The 21,681-nt window shown below is 41.0% G+C and overlaps 1 protein-coding gene across 2 annotated transcripts in view; it reads left to right on the top strand.

Annotated features, from left to right (window-relative positions):
• LOC122662368 (protein MICRORCHIDIA 2-like) overlaps positions 1-21,681 on the top strand; it is a 72,521-nt gene that overhangs the window by 20,526 nt on the left and 30,314 nt on the right. For both annotated transcript variants that reach the window (XM_043857983.1, XM_043857982.1), the window contains exon 6: positions 13,576-13,651. In XM_043857983.1, the coding sequence (XP_043713918.1) occupies positions 13,576-13,651 (76 nt within the window). The remainder of the gene's footprint in view (positions 1-13,575; positions 13,652-21,681) is intronic.

Below are 21,681 nucleotides of genomic sequence, written 5' to 3'. Positions count from 1 at the left end.
ATGGTCGCAACTGGCTCTTTTTATGATACCTATATCAATTGGATTGTTGGATTCAGCAACCACATCTGGGTGTTGTTGAGCTGCCTTCCATTATTAATGAACACCATAGAGGGTGTCCTTGGAAAGTGAATCAATGGAACACGAGATTTGTTCTTGTGAAATGTTTGAAACAAGAAAAATCCTTGGAGTCAGTTGTTTTTAACTTGTTTTTTCACAGAAGGGATGGAATATCGTTGGAAACTGTTGTTGTATGCAAGATACTAAAACTCGGAACTCGGTACCAACTCGATCTTTGGAAAAACTGAGTCAAGTCGAGATCTCGCTGAGTTGGTGCATTTTTTTTCCCCAACTCGAAGCCTCAACTCGGTGGGTTTTAGACCTAGTTTGGGTTTGAAACTTGGTATTCAGCCTATTTTCGGCCATTTAAACACAATGGCACTATCAGATTTTGCAAAAACAAATTCCAAATATGAGTTTCACTTCGGACCATAGGTTGGTAGGCGACGACGTACTAAAATACCCTATTCTACACATAATTTAGTAATATAAAGCAATCAAAACATTCAATTAATGTAAAACAACTTAAATAAGCATTAGACATGTTAAAGTGTACAATACATCAATCCTTAAACAAATGTTACATAAAATGTGATATGTTAATGTATTCAGGCTCAACACGATCCACATAGAATTCCTATGTCATAGTGCTGTTGTAGTTTTACATATAGTTTGCCACAACGCTCATATAAGTGTTGTCATCAACATATGCCAAGTCCCTTATCCTAGTTATAGAAGAGGTGGTTGCCATGAGGCGTGAGATCCACTGCTAGTATCATATTGAGGAATGTATGGGTATGGCTGGTTTGGGACTTGGAATATGAGCCCAAAACCAGATCCAATGCTTTGATTGTGAAACTCATGTGTTGACTGCCCAAACTGACCGTAGCCACTATATTCAGAACCGGTGCTTTCCTGGCCATAATCGTAGTCATGATGAGGTTGAGATAAATGCCACGACTGACGCTCACTAGCAGTATCCATACTCATGCTTTCGAAACTTGCAAGCATGGTGTTCATACTCATGTCATCATCCTGAGCTTGTGATTGTTTGCGACCCTTCTTTCTCTTGTACGTAGCGTGGGCACCATAGTTTCGATCCTGTGTGGCATGCGTAAACTGAGACTCACATGTGTAACGCACCTCATGTTGGTATTGTTCACGCATCCCCTTATGTAACATATCTTAAATTTACAAGAATCTAACAAGTTTTGGACAATTTTTTTTGAAAAAAAAAAAAAGATTTGGGGAAGAATTGTTTACCTCTCAAAGATGCTTCAAATTTGAGATGAATCTTGAAGATGTGTAGCTGAATCCTTCAAATGTGCAACTGATTCAACTCTCCCGAAGGTCAGAACTTGAAAGCCACAGGTAAAATGAAGATGGAGCTTCAAATGGGGAAGAAAATGGGCTTTGGACAGAACTCGACTGTGATATGTCAAGTTTTGTCGAGTTAGGTAAGTTTTAAAGAGGTAGATGGGTCGAGTTCTGGGTTGACCCGAGATCTCGACCTGAGATCTAGAGTTGTCTGAGAACTCGACCGAGATAATGTAATTTTTAAAATCGTATGGTAACTCAACTCGATTTCTCAAAAAACCGAGATCTTGCGAGTTCTCGAACCATGGTTATATGTTGATATACTTTGTTGTAGGCTTGTAGCTCTTACCTAATAGCTCGAGCCTTTTGGATAAGCGGTTGTAACATAGTATCACTGTATCAGAGCTAGAAGGTGATCCCTGGTAAGTGCGAAGGGTTTGTTTTGTGTGCTGTTGTGCCCCTCGTTGCCACATGATGGTGTCACGTGCAGAGCCGTGTGTCTGTGTGCACGTATGGGGGGGTGTTGTTGTGTGCTGATATACATTGTTGTATCACTTACCTAATAGCTTGAGCTTTTGGGATAAGCGGTTGTCACAGAAACGAGTTGAAGGATTTTTGATTCAGAACTGAAGGTTTATCGAAGGAAGAAGAAGGCAGACTAGGTCTTAGGCCAGAGCCAGGCCCAAAACAGTGGCCACGGTTCTGGTTCTGTTACGCCAGCTGTATGGGACCAGATTTGATTTTCGCTTGCTTTAGTTGTGGGCCCCATATGGACAGGTGGTGTGGGAGAGATAGTACTGGCCAATATCTTTGATATCTTTGAGTTTCTATTTTCATTAGTTGCTATTTTCCTGTAATGCTACTTAGTCAATAGCTAGACGAAGTAGGAGTTTCTATTTTTTTTTTTTGTTAGTTACTTTTCTAAAACTTGCTTGGAAGCCAAGTTTCTCGCCACGCTATTGGGAGTTACTATTGTTGTAATTGTGAGCTTACTATAATTAAAGAGGATTGGCCACCATAGGCCACGGTTTTGGTTGAGTTTTCTTGCTCTTTAAGAGTGAACTGTGGTGATTCAGTCACATCCTTGGCGGTGAAGCCGTGGAGGGTGTGTGGTGATGCCCCACCGCAGGCCATAGGTGGTGACGCCTATTGGTCATATCTTTTCTTTCTGGTCTCAGTTATCTCTTGAGTTTGTTCTCTGTTCTACTTTGTTCCAGCAAACATTCCAGCAGTCCAGACTGTCCAGTTTCTATGTGGGCATATCTAGGTTACCTCTAACCTTCTACTTTGGTATTACTCCGTTTCTATCACTGCTACTCAGTCCTATCATATTCTGTTAGTGATTTCCACTTTCAACTACTGTTTTCATGTCTGTTATATCTGGTTGGACAGCAAACTAGTTTAAACTTCGGCCGATGGATTCTAAGAATCTGTCCATCAGTTGGGGTTGATTGATGCAGATTTATCACCAAACTGGCCTTCTTTGCTTAGGAATAAGTCTAGGGTTGGGTTGTATACATGTTGGGCCTTTAATCCCATGGTTTCCAATGTAATAGGTCACCTTTATGGACCTAAAGTTTGGGTAATAGGGTTTCATACGGGATTAGCTGTTTTAATTCCTTAGTTTTATTTTTATGTAAATAGTGGTCATGTGACTATTTAATTGTTATGTAAGTTGGGCTGGATTAGGACTCTATAAGTGCAGCCATGTTGTGAGTCTTTTCCTTCAGTATTTCAGTTTCCTAGTCAGTTTAGGTTACCTAATAGGTTAAGGATTGGGTTAGGCTTTTCTTTTTTAGTGTAGGAATCTATTTTTGAGTATTTTATATAAGGTTATAAGGGGGCCAAGCATTGAACACGAATTTTGATTAATGAAAAACTTTTTGCTGCTCTTCTTCTCCATTAAAGATTTTAGTGTTTTAAAGTGAACCGGTCCAAAATTGAATTAGTGGTTCAAATTTAAGTGATTTTAGTAGTTTTTCTTTTAATTGTTTAGTGGGGCTAGATTAGGACTCTGTTTTGAATCTATTTCAGTTTCCTAGTCAGTTTAAGTTACCTAATAGGTTAAGGATTGGGTTAGGCCTTTCCTTTTTAGTGTCGGAGTTTATTTTTCAGTCTTTGTATAAGGTTGTAAGGGGGGCCTTCGCTCTCTCTCTCTCTCTCGCTATAACTGTTAGATATTCTCGAAGAGTCTCCGGTGAGACCAGAGAGTCCGGTGAGCCTCTTGCTCTCCTTGCTTTCCTTTCTCTCACTCTCTCTCAGGCGGATAAGCAGGTATTTTACTGGTTGAACGGCTCTCCACACTGAAACGACTACCTCACCCTCTAAGCCCCACCAACTCTCCCATAATGGCTCTTCATAGTGTATGGCTACGAAGCTTGTCCTTTAAGTGGAACTGGTGTGTGAAGATCCTCGCCGGTATATCTTGATCAGGTACGTACCCCCCCAACCCTCCCATTCATTAACTCTCCTTCTTCGTAAACCCTTGACCTTCCCTCTTACATACCCACGATTCTTCCTCTACCTCTCTCTGACAGATTGACGACTTACCTCCCACCCATTTCCACGATTCCCTCACATCCTCTGCCTCTTATAGCCAGGCTGACGACCCACCTCCTACCTCTTTTCCACGATTCCTCCATCACACCTCACCATGACCCCCTACCAACGCAGCCCTCTCTCTCGCACCGCTAACAGACCCACGATTTTTCCCACCAATTTATCCTCTCTCTTACCTCGTTCCCACAACCACTCACACTCGACTCTCTCACCCTACGACCAACATCCCACTCACCCCCACTGATTATCTCTCCCCATCCTCTGTCGCAGATTCTTCTATCTCACCGCCTCTACTCCCTCACACTCCCTCTCACAACCTCTCGAACCTAAGATTCCCCTACCACATCCCCATATACGATCCCCTACGGACAACGCTCCCATTAATGATGCTCTCTCCCACATCTTCCACCATTCAGAGCCTTTGTAGAGAAATCTCCCTAAACACACGATTCTCCCCTCAACCCCACTCACCTCACCAAACATCCTGACTAACCCCATCACTCTGATCACCCCTCACATACCTAACACAATACCCACCAACCCTTGACCGTCCGTAACCACGGCTCCAACCCCGAGCACCCATCGTGCACTTTGAGGCAACCCCCGTGCTGGTACCATTGAGGTGACCGGAGAGCAACCCTGAACTTCGGTAGAGCTGCCGCATGAAGCTTACTAATTGGTTGGTTACGTTATATTACACCACTTCAGTAAGAATTTTCGGCTCCTTTGAGCGTAGGGTTGCTTGGTACCTTAGCTTCCATTGCAGTATTAACCTGTTGTTTATCGTACTGTATATTTCTCGTGGTTAAGCTGTCCCTTTGTCGTAGCTCCTGTTTTCTAGAGTGTTACTTTATAAGTGATCTGTTTCATTTAGTTCTTTTTAACTCTGTACTGGTCAGACCTCTTTTCATTAGACCACTTATCATATCTCATTAGACTACTTATCTATTTCTCAGTAGATTACTTAACACTTTTGCCACTGATTTTGTTAATTACTAAGCTATTATCTTATAACACATATGAGTCTCATATCATTTATTTATTTGAATCTTCTATTTGTATTGCGTTCCTCTATTTATGAACTGTAAGCATATATACTACTTAGGCTACTGTTTAATCACCTTTCCTAGCGTGGCATAAGTTGCACCACCGTATTGGTAGCATTCTCTTTCCACTGTGTTGTTATGTAAGGTTGTAAGGGGGGCAAGTATTGAACACAAATTTTGATATTAATGAAAAGCTTTCTGCTGCTCTGCTTCTCCATTGAAGCTTGTTGTCTTGTGTTTGATCAAGACTGGTGGGATTGGTCTTTGATCAATCGACACCTTGTGGTGTGAAGCCCAGGTGGTTCTTTGAAGCTCTCATTTAAGTTCTGGTTCAAGTTTTGATTTTTTATTGTAGGAAAATCTATTTTTTACACTAGAAAAATAAAAAACTATATATAAATAAAAAAAAATTTCTGACACCGTGAGGTTGTAGATCGGCCTCCGATGTTTGACATATAAAAAATTCATCACAAACCAACAAGTATTTATCATATTTTTTGGGAAAAAAGTTGTTTACCTAAATCTATTGAATGTGGCCAAATCTTCACCAGTAAGCTGCAACAGGTCTTTGTGGAGTGATGTGGCAACCCCTAGCAGTTTGAGGCGATATGTGGCTAAGATCCAAACAAAGGAGGTGATTTCTCCTTTACCAAGTCGAAATAGGCAAAATAGTCGTGTTCTGGTTGAAATTTTGACCAGAACTCACTAAAGGGGGTATTTAAAAGTCTTTGCTTGTATTGATACGAAATGTGGTGAAATTTCGTCGAAATTATGGAGATGCTGACTGAAACAATGTAGGTTTCATATTTCGCCTACCATTTCATTTCGGTAGGCTTGAAATTACCAAAATTAGTGAGATTTTGCAAAATCTCGTGGCACCCGTAATAATACTGTAGAAAACCTAGGACCTATAACCAGTAACTTGAGAGAGAAGAGAAGATGGAAGAAGAATTGATTGTAATGCTCGAGTTATTTAATTGATAGGTAAGCCCCTCTATTTATAATAGAAGGGAAAGTTACAAAGGGACTGAAATAGGCGATGTGGGACTAAAACCCATATAGCTGACTAAAACTTAATGACATAAGAATAAAATTACCCCAAAAGGACCAGAATACTCCCACGATATTCTGGATTACATATTCCAACACTCCCCCCCAAGCTAGATTATACAAATAAGTAAAGAAAGAAGATCCAGCTTGAACTAAAGAAAAAAGAACTACTAATAATGGTAACACTCCCCCTCAAATTGGCGCATATAAGGTACTAATGCCCAACTTGAACAAAATTGGAAAAAACTAAGTTGTAGCAGAATCCAACTTGACAGATGAACGTAGCTCCCAAATAAACCTTCAAGATCTTGAAATAATTGATCTTCAAAACCTGGACAGACATGATCAGCAAACCGGGACTGGAATGTCTTCCAAAAAAGGCAGCTTTCAATGATCTTCAATAGCTATCCATTGATGAATCTCAGATTATCACAGTGACATAGAATCTTGAAGTAAAATAACTAGAGCAGCAAGCAGCGAAAACAAACTGAATCAGGCAGCGGAAAAAAAAACTGTATCAACCCAACTTAAAGTCCTCAAATGGGCAACAACCAAATATCTTCAATAATACTCTTCAATCTCCCCCTTATGGCAAACTCAACCCAATAACGAAGGATACCCAATGGCAGCAATGGTGGAGAAAACTGATCTTCTATGTTTTGCACCAATGTTTCTGCAAGTTCTGCGTTCTGCAATGTCTGCACGTGTATTATACATAATCCCCCCTCACGTGTAGTAGTACACGTGGACAAATAACGGAGATGACGTAAGAGATAGTGCAAAAGTATAAACTTCCAGAATTCTCTAAAGGTGCAAATGTGCAATGGGTATGAAAAAAGGAAGGAATGGCAAGTTAGAGTATACCATAAACTTCCAAAGGGGTTATGGGTAAATGCCAAATGTATGGGATATGAAGGGAATTAGAATTATTGAAATGGATTGGAGTTGGAAAAAGTTAATAAAAGATGGAGAGAAAGAAAGAAAGGGAAGGAAGACTATGAAATAGGGTAGAAGAGTGCTGGAAAAGGCTGCATAGGGGGCTCCAACAATGGAGGATCAGTCTTCATTAGGTAGAAATCAGATCTCCAAAAATTCTGGACAGCTCCAATATTCTAGGTATGGCTCTAGCAGATTTCGAACAGAATTTTTTTAATAAAAAAAGGTAGAAAGGGAGGGGGGCAGCAACTAAATCATTGATATGCTGTGTTTACCTCATTAGTGTTGCCCCTTTACAGGTTGAGAGGAAGAAGAACAAAAGAAGGAGAAGCCGATAAAGGGAGAAGAAGGGAGAAGTCGATTGAAGAGATGGATGAGGGTTTTCTTCTCTTTTTCTAACCTAGATCAGACTAGCTTTGATACCATGTAAAGGGGCTAAAACAATCGATACCGTGACCCCTACCTGCTCTGATACCATGCAGACATCTTCTTCCAAGTCCCCATGTAGGAAGGCATTCTTCACATCGAGTTGTTGAAGTTCCCATCCTTGATTTACAGCACAAGAAATGATGACCCGTACAGTATTCATCTTCGCTATAGGAGCAAAAGTCTCTTGATAATCGATTCCTTGGGTTTGAGTGAACCCTTTGGCGACTAATCTCGCCTTGTAATCTCCACAGAACCATCAGCCTTGTGCTTCACAACAAAGACCCATTTACAACCAACATGCCTCTTCTCATGTGGAGAACTTACCAAATCCCAGGTCTGCTTTTTCGCAAGGGCAAGCATTTCTTCATTCATTGCCTCCTTCCATTTTGGTTCGACTATTGCTTCCTGCCAAGTGTTAGGTATAGAGACAAAGGACAAAGAGGATATGAAAGCATGAAAGGCAGGAGCTAGAGAGTTATAGGACACAAAGTTTGAGATAGGATGTTGAGTGCAACTTCTTTTTTGTTTGCGAACAATAATGGGTAAATCAAGACTAGGATCAAGAGGGGGCTTACCCGAAGTATGACTAGGAGCAAGATTTGGAGTAGGAACAAATGCCGATTGCGTAGGTGGTGCTGCATTGGTGGTTTCTTTCTCTTTGTACCGAGGGCCATCTGTAGGAAAATCAGTTCCCCGAGTGTATTTCTGTTTCACAAGTCTCTCCCCCTGCACCTGTTGCTCAATCTGTCCCACTTCTTGTTCTTGACTTGTAACTCCATCCTCTAGGCCAATAGAAACATCTTCAATGGTTGGTATCTCAACATCTAAAGGAGCAATCAGCGGGACCTCTTCATTACTTTGAGTCTCCCCCTGCAGAGGTACCGGCGGTGGAAAGTAAGCCTCTGACTCCCGAAAGACAACATCCATGGTGACCAACACCTTTATAGTTGGAGGATGGTAGCACTTATAGCCCTTCTGAGTCGGTGAGTAACCAAGAAAAATGCACCGTAATCCTCTGGGATCAAGCTTACCATGGACGTGGTGATTTCGTGCAAACACAATACAACCAAACACTCTTGGGGGCACCACAAAGGTGGATTTGCCAACCAACATATCCAAGGGACAGCGGCCACCCAAGACATGAGATGGAAGTCGATTGATGAGGTAAGTAGCTGTAAGCACGACATCACCCCAGAAACGAGGAGGGACAGACATGGTGAACATAAGGGAACAAGCTACCTCCAGTAGATGTCTGTTCTTGCGTTCAGCTACTCCATTTTGAGCGGGAGTGTCAACACAAGAAGTCTGATGTATGATCCCATGGCTGTCCAAATAGGAACGGAAAGCACCATCCATATATTCCTTGCCATTATCTGAGTGAAGAATCTTCACCTTAGCATCAAACTGCGTCTGGACCATTTTGTGGAATAACATAAAACAATTGAACACGTCACTTTTGCTATGCATCAAATATACCCAAGTCGTTCGGCTAAAACAATCGATAAATGTGACAAACCATCGAAACCCAGAGGTAGAAACACAACGGGCAGGGCCCCAAACATCAGAATGAATTAAACCAAAGGACTCAAACTTCTGTTGTCTGAAATAGGAAAAATACTCCGAGTTTGCTTTGCCAAAGTGAAAGCATCACAAGAAAAATTGTGTTTATTACATTGTTTTACCAGACTAGGAAATTAAGCATATAAAACCCCAATCGGGGGATGGCCCAAACGACGATGCCAATTATTCAACTCAAGCAATGCAGAATCAAAAGTAGAAGATGCCAGCTGCGATGTCAATGCTGTCCGGGAACTTTCAAGCACGTACAGACCACCAACCACCTTACCACATGCAATCGTACTGTCCGTTTCCAAATCCTGAAATAAACAATGAGTTGGAAAAAATATTACTTTGCAGTTTAAATCCTTAGTTAGACTACTAATGGACAGTAAGTTAGTAGTAAATTTAGGAACATGTAAAACTGAGGAACGAGTGAGAGAGGAGGTGCATTGAACGGATCCCTTCCTAGAAATAGAAGAAAGAGACCCATCAGCAACCCGAACCTTTGACTGGCCTGAAAGAGGAGCATATGTGGTAAAAACAGAGGAAGAACCTGTCATATGGTCAGTTGCTCCTGAGTCAGTAAACCAAGAGTCAGGCATGACCAAGGTGCAATTCCCACCAAAAGAAATATCTGTGGAAGAAGGTGCATTGGAAGGAGCAGGTAGAGACAAAGCCGAAGCCGCCATGGAAGGAGATACAGATGCCGAAGAAGATGTGTCCAAGCGATTCATCATATCCCGCAGATTGTGCAACTCAGCCATCACAGAGGAAAGAGACTGTTTAGATGGATCTTCAGTAGTAGCCTGATTAGCACGAGAGGAACTGGGCCGATTGGAACCCCCCTTTCCACGCCCACGAGTATCCGCAGGACGACCATGAAGCTTCCAACATCGGTCCTTGGTGTGCTAGTCCTTCCCACAATGATCGCATTTAATAGGCGGGAGATCACTAGATGGCCGATCAATAGGAGGAGGACGAGAGGAATTTCCATGGGAAGATTGAGAACCAGAAACAAGGGCTGATCGTTCCTGAGTGACATGATGAACCATGGCAGTGCGCCTTGTGTCCTCAGCAGAAAGTATGGCATAGGCCTGCTCCAAAGAGGGAAGAGGATCCCGATTCAAAATATTGGACCTAATATTATCAAATTCAATGTTGAGGCCGGCAAAAAAATCAAATAGCCGTATACCATCCTCCCACTTCCTGAAGGCCGTTGCGTCAACATCCGTGGTAGCCTTAAATGTGCCCAAAAAATCCAATTCCTGCCACAGTGTGCACATGGTATTGTAATATTGGGATAGAGACAACTCCAGTTGCTTGGTATATGGAGCTTCTGGCGGAGTTCATAGCATTGGGCTGCAGTCCCAACCTGAGAGTATGTGTCATGAGCCGTCTTCCAAATTTTTGCAGCGGTGTCAAGGAACAGATAACGACCAGCAATGGTTTGGTCCATGGAATTAACCAAATAGGACATCACCAAAAAATTAAAATTCATCCATCGATCTTGAGCCGATCCAGCCTCTGTAGGCCTGACCTTAGTGCCTGTGATATAACCAGAGAGCCCACGAGAACCAATAGCAAATAAACAGGAACGAGACCACAGAAGATAATTGTTGCCATTCAACTTTATGGGATTCACCGGAAAGGGAACAAAGTCCCGCTGGTTGGAATCATCAGAACCAGTCGAAGCAATCGTGATCTCGGACTCGTCAGGCATGGTGGCTGGAGAAAATAGGCAGAGACAAGTCCCCCAAAAAAATCAGAACATGTATAGGGTAAAAAATGAACCCTTGGAGGGAGTCAACTCACCACCAAGGGATGAAAAAAAATTCGAACAAGGTGGAAGCCCCCCCTGAGGTGTGTAGAGGTGGCGGAAAAAGGAGGGAGGGACCTGCGGAGGTGGCGGGAGGAAGAGAGAGGGCCGGTGGTGGTCGGCGGTAGCTGGCGGAGGCGGTGGCTGTTGGTGGCTAGCAGAAGTGGTGAAGGGGCTGACGGTAGGTGGTGGAAGTGGTGGAGGGGTGGTTGGTGGCTGGTGGAAGTGGTAGAGGAGCTGGTGGTGGGTGGTTTTAGGGCAGAATGGCGGAAAAGAAAAAGAAGAAGAGAGAAAAAAAGGAAAAAATTTTACTTGCCATATCCCCAGAATATTTTTGGCTTTGATACCATGTGGAAACCGCTTTCTCTAAAAGGCCGACCTTATAGGAAAGAGAGAAAACAATATGTATATCATACAAGAGTTCTAACACGGCCATCTCCGGATAGAAGCGTACACTGATGCTGATTGGGCTGGCAGTCCTGATGATAGGAAGTCCACATCTGGATATTGCACATTTGTTGGAGGTAACCTAACTACTTGGAGAAGCAAAAAACAAGCTGTTGTGGCTCGATCTAGTGCTGAAGCTGAATTCCGAGCTATGGCACAGGGTATTTGTGAGCTGCTTTGGCTCAAGGGGCTTCTTCAAGACTTGGGGATGAGTGCTGATCTTCCTATGTGGCTCTATTGTGACAGCAAGTCAGCAATCAGCATTGCTCACAACCCGGTCCAACATGATCGGACCAAACATGTTGAGATTGACCGACACTTCATCAAAGAGAAGCTAGAACAAGGAGTTATTTATATTCCATTTATTCAGTCTAGTGAACAGTGGCTGATATCCTTACCAAAGGAATCAGTACAAAATTGTTCTTTCCTGTTGTTAGCAAGTTGGGCATGTTTGATATGTATGCACCAACTTGAGGGGGAGTGTTGTAATATGGATCCAAGGGTAAATCTGTCCATGGGGGTATTCTTGTATGTGGGTTTTAGTCCCACATTGCTTAGTTATATTTTTGTCATATGATTTCAATATTATAAATAAAGGCTGGGCTATGATCACATTGATCAAGCCAGTATTCATGGAATTCCACATGGAGACTCTAAAAGGCCGACCTTGTAGGAAAGGGAGGAAACAATATGTATATCATACAGGAGCTCTAACATGGCGGACTATCCAAAGGGGGACACGGGTGGATAAATAATTTTTTAACACCTGCTCGCTCCTAGGGGGACTCGATACCGTGACCCCTGCCTGCTTTGATACCATGTAGAAAACCTAGGACTTGTAACCAGTAACTTGAGAGAGAAGAAAAGATGGAAGAAGAATTGATTGTAATGCTCGAGTTATTTAATTGATAGGCAAGCCCCTCTATTTATAATAGAAGGGAAAGTTACAAGGGGACTGAAATAGGCGATGTGGGACTAAAACCCACATAGCCGACTTCAACTTAATAACATAAGAATAAAATTACCCCAAAATGACCAGAATACTCCCACGGTATTCTGGATTACATATTCCAACAAATACAAGGTTCATCTTAACCACATATTCATGTTTGTTATCATTAAAAGACAAGACAAAATACGATTGGGCCCAAAGGCCAACACTTGCAACATGGCAGCTACGTGTAAACATTGTCTCATAAGATAGAAGTTTGAAGGTCACTATTCCAATGGTATGTAAAGATATTACAGTATGACCTCGAATATAGCTAATTGGAGGGCAAGGATATATGTAACTGACCCCATTTAGTTGGGATAAGGCTGAGTTGTTGTTGTTATACAGTGTTTGGGTGTCACCTAGTGATGTGGACAAGTGAAGTTGAGTTATCGGGAACGAAGAAGACTCCCCTTATCTTATGTCTTCTATTGTATATTTTAATCTTCCGATACATCTGATCATGTCAAGTGGAATTGTACAGCGTGACTTGGGTCCAGGTGGATGGTCACTGCGTGCGACTTTCCTTGTAAGCTAGCTTATCTGATTTGGAGGCTCAATTGCTATGTGACCAAGAGAACATCCCATTTTTTTCGCAACCTCGAAGTGCAAATTCCTTGGCAGATGCTCTAGCTCGAGAAGGGGTTGTGACTTGTGAGAGAGGTTACATGTAAAGGGTCATATCCAATTGTATTGAGAGTTTCTTTGTTGTGCCCTTTTGATATCTCTTTGTAGATATCATATGAGATGCATGATTCTCTTTGGTGCTTTGACCAATAAAATATTGTTATTCCATTAGAAAAAGACAGAGACAAAAAGAAAATAGAATAGAAATTTCGAGTCCTATTTGCACCCAACAGTGTACCTATTTCTGCTAAGAGTAGTCTCAACTCTTGAACCAGCCCAAAACCAGTTCAGGACCCTTCTTAGAGGAAAAAATTACACTAACCAACCAAACTTTGTTTAATTTAAACCAAGATAGAAGAAGAATCAAAGATATGAAACAGTTAGAGGTGTAAATTCTGATTCAACTTAGAATTAACTGGCGGCTCCTTTTATCTTCTTGTCACAGCTAGAATCCAACTTGGACTGAAAAGAGAGGTGAAATCGATTCTAACCGGAAGGAATTGAGTTTGAATAAAGAATTTAATGAAAAATTAACTGGTGGAAGCTCTATTTTTTTTTTTTTAAAATCCTTTTTTATTTCCCTTTTCTGCCGCTGTCTTCTAAATATTTCATAGCCATGTTCTCTACAGCAAGATATCTTTAGAATATATTTAGCTCTTTGCATATTGTTTTTACCCCTGACAGATCTTTTTTGGCTTCTTGTGTTTTTGGTGACCTAACAAGTGTGTTTCCTTTTCCAGATGGTAATGGGTTCAAGACAAGTACCATGCGATTGGGTGCCGATGTTATTGTTTTTACTCGTGCCTCTTGTGCAAGGTATTGTTTCTACTATAAAAGGAAAGCAATGGAATCTGAATTAACCTTACAGAAGGTTTCAGATTCTTCCCAAATGCAGGATCACAGGACATCAATAAAGACCATAATAGGAGAAAAATTAGCTTAAGATCCACCACTCTGATCAGGCTAGTTTCTGGTTGAGTATGCCCTTAAAACCGTTGAATAAGACTTGAAAATATGATAAGAATCTATTGGCTATACTCCATTCTCTGATTGAAATAAAAAATAGAAACTTAAGTTTCATATTAAAAAATTCTACCAAAATTCTAGATCTGTTGGACAGATAATCACCTACACTTGGTCAACCCTTACTCGTATAGAGATCATATGATGTAGTTTGGACCACTTGAACCCGCATGAACCAAGACCTTAAAGTGGACCAGGTTCATGGAGATCACAGCCAGCTCGCAGGAGTTCAGTTTTTATAGTTTTATTTGCTTTATTATTTTCCTAGTTCAAGTAGAAGTTTGTTTATATAAGTGCTGTTTATTAGTTAAGTTGTACTTAACAACTAAGTTACCATAGTTAGATTGGGATTAATATTTCCTATTCAGAATAGGGCTTTATTATTTTGCTTTCTATTATCATTGTAGAGCCAAGAGCTCAACACAATTTGGATATTGAAAGATATGGAGTTTGGCTTGCGTGTGAGCTGTGTGAATCAGTTTTGGGGTGAGAAGCCTTAGCAGTGAGAAACTAATCCGTAGCTGGGAAGCCTTGATTCTTCTTCCTTATGCTCCGTTTTAGTACCATGCAGGTATTGGTTTTTTGCTTTCAATCGATCTCATTTATTGTCCATCAACTACGCCTTTCGGCCTGATCTTAGGCCCTGACTCACCCTCTATGGACGAACCTTGCGGAGGAACCCTTAGGTTTTCGGGGCATTGGATTCTCACCAAAGTTTGCTCACTTCTGTTTCTGAGTTTTTTTTAATCACTGTTTGTTTGGGCTCCCTCACTGATATGGTTCCAGGTAATAGAGATTTAATATGATCAAATAAATCCCTTCAATCTTTGATTTAACTGTACCTGCGGTTCCCCTGTTCTGGAACCTATTTTCAGAAAAAGAGGCCAAACGTGAACAGTGGTACAGTCCCTTATTTTGCCTTGGTGGAATATTATTAGCAGAACCTGTGGGGCCTAAGACCAGATCATGTGAAGACTTTTTAGAAGGGTCAATTTTTGTCTATGAGTGGGGATTTAGAAATTTAGTTTAGTTTCTAATTTTAGATTTAGAAAGTAGGCTTAAGTTTCTATTTTATAGTTTGACTTAGTTTCTATTTTATAGTTTCTAATTTTGTTCCTTGCATGTTGGCTGAACTATCAAGCCTAGTTTCTATTTTCTTTTAAATTGAGGTGCAAGCATAGTCCTCTATTAATTGTAAGGTTGCTGTTGCCATTCCCCACGATTTTACTAAGTTGAATGAAAGTTGTTTTCTTGCTGCAAACATGGTTATTCTCAAGTTTGATTGTGAAGCTTGAAGGGCAGAGGGTTTGGCTGAGAGAGCTGAAACTGTAGGGCTGCCCGCTACTGAGAGCCGAATCTCCTTATTCTTCCCTCCTATTTTATTTTCTCTTCTTTATCCTCTGCTCCCAATCGAGTGTGCTTGCTGCTGTCTCTTGTGTCTGCACCAATTGCTGCTGGAGAATCCTTGAGGACCTTAATCGGTTCCTCCATCAACACCAAGTATTCCTGCTACTGTTGCTGATTAAACAAAGAGATTCCATTTCCTGCGGATTCCAGTTTTTGTTCCAGACTGGCTTCAAGTTTCAAGGCCCCACAACACCATCATTCTTCATCAGTTTCTGCAGAGTTTTGGAGCATAGAACCGCCACACCAGGCCCTATACTCGACCCTGGTTTGGTGGCCAGATATCCCTCTGGTTTGCATTTACATTCCAACCTTCTATTATGGGAACACCCCTGCAACTCCCTATTCTGCCAGCAGAATTGTACCAAATTTTCAGCAGAAGATCACCTTCATAGGACCCCCACTCGATCCAAGTCTGGATCCAAACTACTGGCTGATTTGGTTTTATTTCTCTAAGTTACTAATTCTGATTTTGTTGCTATTTTGATGTTTTGCTGCCGCCTATCATCGATCCTACTGTAGAGTTGTTCTTACTTGAACCCCTTCTACATTAGAAGGCCGGCGGACAAAGTGGCAGCGGCGGTGGCGAACGAGAGTGCGGTGAGGAGGCGCAATATAAGGGAGAACAATCAATGGCGCATGGTGCAGGTGTTGTCTACCATGCTAGATGAGGAGGCTAGGCTTCCAATGGGTGGCGACAGCGGTGGAAGAGCACGACGCACAAAGAAAAAAAATTTCCTTCGATTTTGGGCTCTGATACCAAAGTTTCGGAATCAGAGTTTAGAGAATGATGTGACTTGTCGTTAATGACAGAGGTCCACTTTATTTATAATGTGAATTACAACCCAAGGGTAAAATAGTAAAGAGGGAAAAATAATAAAACCCTAACGTCACCTAAGGTGAAGTGATAATATTCCAACCCACAGTACTCATCAAAGACTAAATATTGACATAATTTGTTTTGGATACTAGTAAAAGTACTAACATAAGCTGAAAGGTCCTAGAGTAAACCCTGCTTTATGCTCTTTTTGGCCAATTACGCCTTGTCTAGGCCACCGCCTTGACTCGTATTTTCACGCATTGACAACTATGTTCACAAGTATGCTTGCCTCTTTCATGTTCCCTAATTTTGGATGACTCAATATCTATTAGCTAACTAATGAGCTTTCTTCAAAATTCTCATTTTCTTTTTGATTGATAACAACAAAACAACAGCAACTAAGACTTATCCCAACTAAATGGGGGGTTGGCTACATGGATCCGTGCAAAGATAGGGTATAAATAATAATAGTAAAAAGAAAGGAACACATCATCATCAACAACTAAGCAGTATCCCACATAAATGGGGTCGGCTACATGGATCCTTTCCTTCCAATCAGCTCTATTCGGGTCATACTTGAGACAACACCTAAACTATGCATGTCTCTTCTCGCTGCTTCTCCTAGGGTCATTTTTGGTCTGCCCCTTGCTCTTTTAGTTCCTTTGATCTGAATCAGATCACTCCTCTGTATTGTTGCATCCCAAGGCCTCCTTTGAACATGGCCATGCCACCTCAAACGACTTTCTCAAAGCTTATCATGTATCAGGGCAACTCACAAATCAGCTCTAATATGATCATTCCTTACTTTTTCCTTCCTAGTTTTGCCGCATCCATCTCAACATCCTCATCTCTGCTACACGTAGTGACGCTTCTTAACTGCCCAACATTCTGTCCCGTACATCATAGCTGGTCCTACGACTGTCCTATAGATTTTTTTCCTTTTAAGTTTTAGAGGAATACGACGATCACACATGACGCAACTCCAGACACACCTCTCCACTTCATCCAACCCACTTTAATTCTCTGTGAAACAACAACAACAGAGCATTATCCCAACTTAATGGGGTCGGCTATATGGATCCAAGCAAAACAAATTTGGAAAACTGAGTTCTAGACCAAAGAGAAAAGAGAGATGGGGACAGAGAAGAGAAATGAAAAATAGAAAATGCCAAATCAAAGATGGAAATAAATAGAAAAATGAAAGATGAAAGATAGTAAGAGGAAAGAGGTACAACCCAGCACGACAGGAGAATCTCAGCTAAATGGGGTTTGTTACATGGATTCTTGCCCTCCAATAGGCTCTATCCGAGGTCATACTTGGTACAAGACCTAGACTATGCATGTCCTTCCTCACCACTTCTCCTATGGTCATTTTAGGCTTGCCCCTAGGTCTTTTAGCTCCTTCAATCGGAATCATATCACTCCTCCTTAATAGGGCGTTCCTAGGCCTCTGTTGAATATGACCATACCACCTTAAACGACTTTCTTGGAGCTTGTCATTGATCGATGCGACTCTGAAGTCCGCTCTATACATTCATTTCGTATTTTGTCCTTCCTCGTTTTTCATGCATCCATCTTAACATCCTCATCTCTGCTACACGTAGCTTATCAATATGACACTTCTTAACCATAGTTCAAAATCTCGCGAAATTTCGGCGATATTTCGCCAAATTTCGTATATCTCGAGGTGTCCGAGATGCGATACCAATCCGAAATGGAAAAATACCATATTTCGACGATATCTCGTGAGATATCGACGAAATATCGTGGACTCACGATATATCGCGAGATATTGAAAAAGTCACGTGCAATATTTCGAATATTTCGGTCATCTCGTTTCGGAAATTTCGGAAATGTAGGTAATTTCGGTAATCTCGTTTCGAAAATTTCGGAAATCTCGGTCATTTTGGCATTTTACAGCCACAGAAAAATACCATATTTCGACGAAATTTCGGTATCTCGGAAATTTCGGTCAGACCGAAACACCGAAATGAAACGAGATTTAGTACCATGTTCTTAACTGCCCAACATTCTGCCCCATACATCATAGCTGGTCGTACTACGATCCTATAAAACTTTCCTTTAATCTTTAAAGGAATATGTTGGTCAAACAACACTCTGGATGCACCTCTCCACTTCATCCATCCCACTTTAATTCCCTATGAAACATCATCCTCTATGTCACCTTCTTTACTTATGATTGACCCCAGATATCTAAAATAGTCGCTTTGCGGTATCTCTCTTTCCTCAATTCGCATTTTATCGATAACCATTATAGTGTGATTAAAATTACACATTATATACTCTGTCTTTGTTCTACTAATCTTAAAGCCTCTTGTTTCTAAGGTTGACCTCCAAAGCTCCATCTTGAAGTTAATCCTTTCTTTTGTCTCATCCACCAAAACAATATCATCTACGAAGAGCATACACCACGGGATCTCGTCTTGAATGTTCTTGGTTAGATCGTCCATGATAAGCGCAAATAGATAAGGGCTCAAGGCTAATCCCTGGTGTTTAGGTATCCATCATAGTGTGACTAAAATTGCACATCATATATTCCGTCTTTGTTCTACTAATCTCAAAGCCACTTGTTTCTAAGGTTGACCCCTAAAGCTCCAATTTAGAGTTAATCCCTTCTTTTGTCTCATCCACCAAAACGGTATCATCAACGAAGAACATACACAACGGGACCTCGTCTTGAATGTTCTTGGTTAGATCGTCCATGATAAGTGCAAATAGATAAGGGCTTAAGGTTGATTCCTGGTGTAACCCAATCGTAATTGGGAATTCTTTGCCCTGACCTCCCACAGATCTCATATTAGTCACCACGCCCTCACACATATCTTTAATTACATCCACATATTTACTCGATCCTCTTCTTACTAGAACATTCCTGGTTAAATTTTTAGGGACTCGGTCATAGGCTTTTTCTAGGTCAATAAAGACCATATAGAGATCCTTTCTACTTTCTCTTTGTGAAACATCATCCTCTATCACCTTCTTTATTTATGTTTGACCCTAGAAACCTAAAATAATCACTTTGCGGTATCTCTTTATCCTCAATATTCACCATTTCATTATCCGTTTTAGTATATCTAAAGTTACACACCATATACTACGTCTTCATTCTACTTATCTTAAAACCTCTTGATTCCAAGGTTGATCTCCATATCTCCAACTTAGCATTAATCCCTGCTTTTGTCTCATCCGACTCATCTAGCAAAGAAATTTCAATAGTAAAAAGCATACACTTGAATGTTCTTGGTTAATTCATCTATGATAAGCACACACAAATAAGGGCTTAGAGCTGATCCTTAATGTAACCCAATTATAATTGGGAAATCACTACTTAGACCTCCTATGGTTCTCACACTAGTCAGCATGCCCTCATATACATCTTTAATTACATCCGCATACTTACTCGACACCCTTCTCTGCTCTAGTACAAAAAAAAAACCACATTGGTTGTTCAAGATAGTAGTTTCTCTTCTCAAGTGGGCTTCAATAACCCTCTCCCATAATTTCATAGTACTCATTAGTTTTATGCCTCTATAGTTATTGCAGCTCTGAATATCACCTTTTCTTTTATAGATTGGAACCACAATGCTTCTTCTCCATTCATTTGGCATTTTCCTTGTGCTCATAATCTTGTTAAACAGTTTGGTTAACCAAGATAAACCACATACTCCTAAGCTCTTCCACATTTCTATTGGGAGCCCATCTGGGCCTGTTTCCTTGCCTATTTTCATCTTTCTTAAAGCTGCTTTGACTTCAGACACCCTAACCTTTCATATATATATATATATATGGCATGTGGTGTCTTGATGAGTGATGTAGTCTTCCGGGCCACTCTTAGTCGAACTGGCTCCATTTAGTAGGCCGTAAAAATACTCTTCCCATCTCTTGATAATGTCTCCATCCCTTATAAACATTCTACCATCGTCACTTTTAATACATCTAACATGGTCGAAATCTCTACCTTTCCTTTCCCTCATTTTAGCTATCTTATAGATACCTTTTTCTCCTTCCTTTATGTTTAGATGGTTATATATATCCTCATACTTCTTTGCCCTTGTTTTCCCCACAATCTTTTTAGCTTCATTTGTGGCAGACTTATACCTTTTTAAATCTTTTACATCTTTAGTCTTTTTGCCAAGTATTAATGCTAGCTTTCTTATTCTTAATGGCTGTTTGAACCTCATCATCCCACCACCAAGTCTCCCTAGTGGGATGACGTTTTCCTTTCGATTCGCCTAGGACATCTTTGGCAACCTTCTTCATACAAGTCATCATCTCGTTCCTCATCGTGTTAGTGTCCCCCTCAAAGTCCCACTGTCCTTGTTTGACCACTTTTTTAGTGAATGAATTCAAGGTAACCCCCTTTTAGCTCCACCACTTAATGTAGTCTTAGATTGGTAGGAGACCAACTAGGAGCCAGTAAACCAGGATCTGATATGAACTGATGATCCGATTAGGTCAAAATGGGTTAGGGTTTGAGGTGTTGGTTATGCTAGACAAGTGTGGAGGACTCTATCAATGAAGGTCCTGAGATGGTTTGATGGGTGGAAGTGTGTAAACTAGAATGGCAGCAGGTTAGGGTTTTTTAAAAAACTAGAAGGAATTTAGGGTTTAGAGTGAAGGGATGGACCTAGGGTTAGGATCAAGTGCTAAGGGGGTTGTGAGTGAAGTTCGGTTAGGTCAGGTTAGGGTTTTGATGGCTGGAATTTGCTGGGCATAAAACTAAGGTTTTTGGGTTTTGAGTGGAAGTAGGGTTTTCTAGGGTTTGAATGGGAGGATGGAGCTAATCTTTGGATTGAGTTTCCCAATATGGCAGGGGAGTAATCAATCCAAATATGACAGGTTTTGGCAGGCTGATTAGGTCTGTGGAGATTTTAGGTTATGGGAAATTGAAAATAGTCAATAGGGAAAGCTAGGGTTTGGGGCTGTAGAGGATTAGAAATAGAATTGGGGGATGGGGAATATTTCAGATTTACATGTAATGGCAGAATGTAATCGGCAACAGCTTGTTGATGGTGGAACTTGAATAAAAAATCAAATCTTGGACTGAAACTAGAAACTTGAACTTGAAAGGAACCACTCGGGCTTCACACTGCAGAGTGTCGATTGGATCAAACACCAATCCCACCAACGAACCACCCGGGTTTCACACCACAAGGTGTCGATTGGATCACACACCAATCCCACCAGCTTTGATCACACAGAAAGCAGATCTTCAAAGAGAAGAGAAGTTGTAGCAGCTTGCAAGAGCAGATTTCATAAAACAGTGAGGTAAAGAGGAGCCCCACGGTTGTCCTTTATTTATATTGGCCAAAGGCCTAAATTCCTATGCAGCCTAAGAATAAGAAATCCCAAGCTAAGTCTAAATACAAAATACTCCTCTAAAATTCGTGGAGAGGTGTGGACCCTAAAATATTACTTAAGTTAAAAAGATTCTATCCTAAAAGAATATTGTAAAATCACTTAAATTGGACTAGTAGTTCAACCGGTTCTATTTAAAACACTAAAACATGAAAATAAAATAAGTATAGAGCTAATCCTGTATGCAACCTATGTACCCCTACTTTAGGTCCATAAATGT

This window comes from Telopea speciosissima, chromosome 5 (genome assembly GCF_018873765.1).
Source record: "Telopea speciosissima isolate NSW1024214 ecotype Mountain lineage chromosome 5, Tspe_v1, whole genome shotgun sequence".
Taxonomy (NCBI): domain Eukaryota; kingdom Viridiplantae; phylum Streptophyta; class Magnoliopsida; order Proteales; family Proteaceae; genus Telopea; species Telopea speciosissima.
This window is presented reverse-complemented; position numbering and strand designations above follow the sequence as displayed.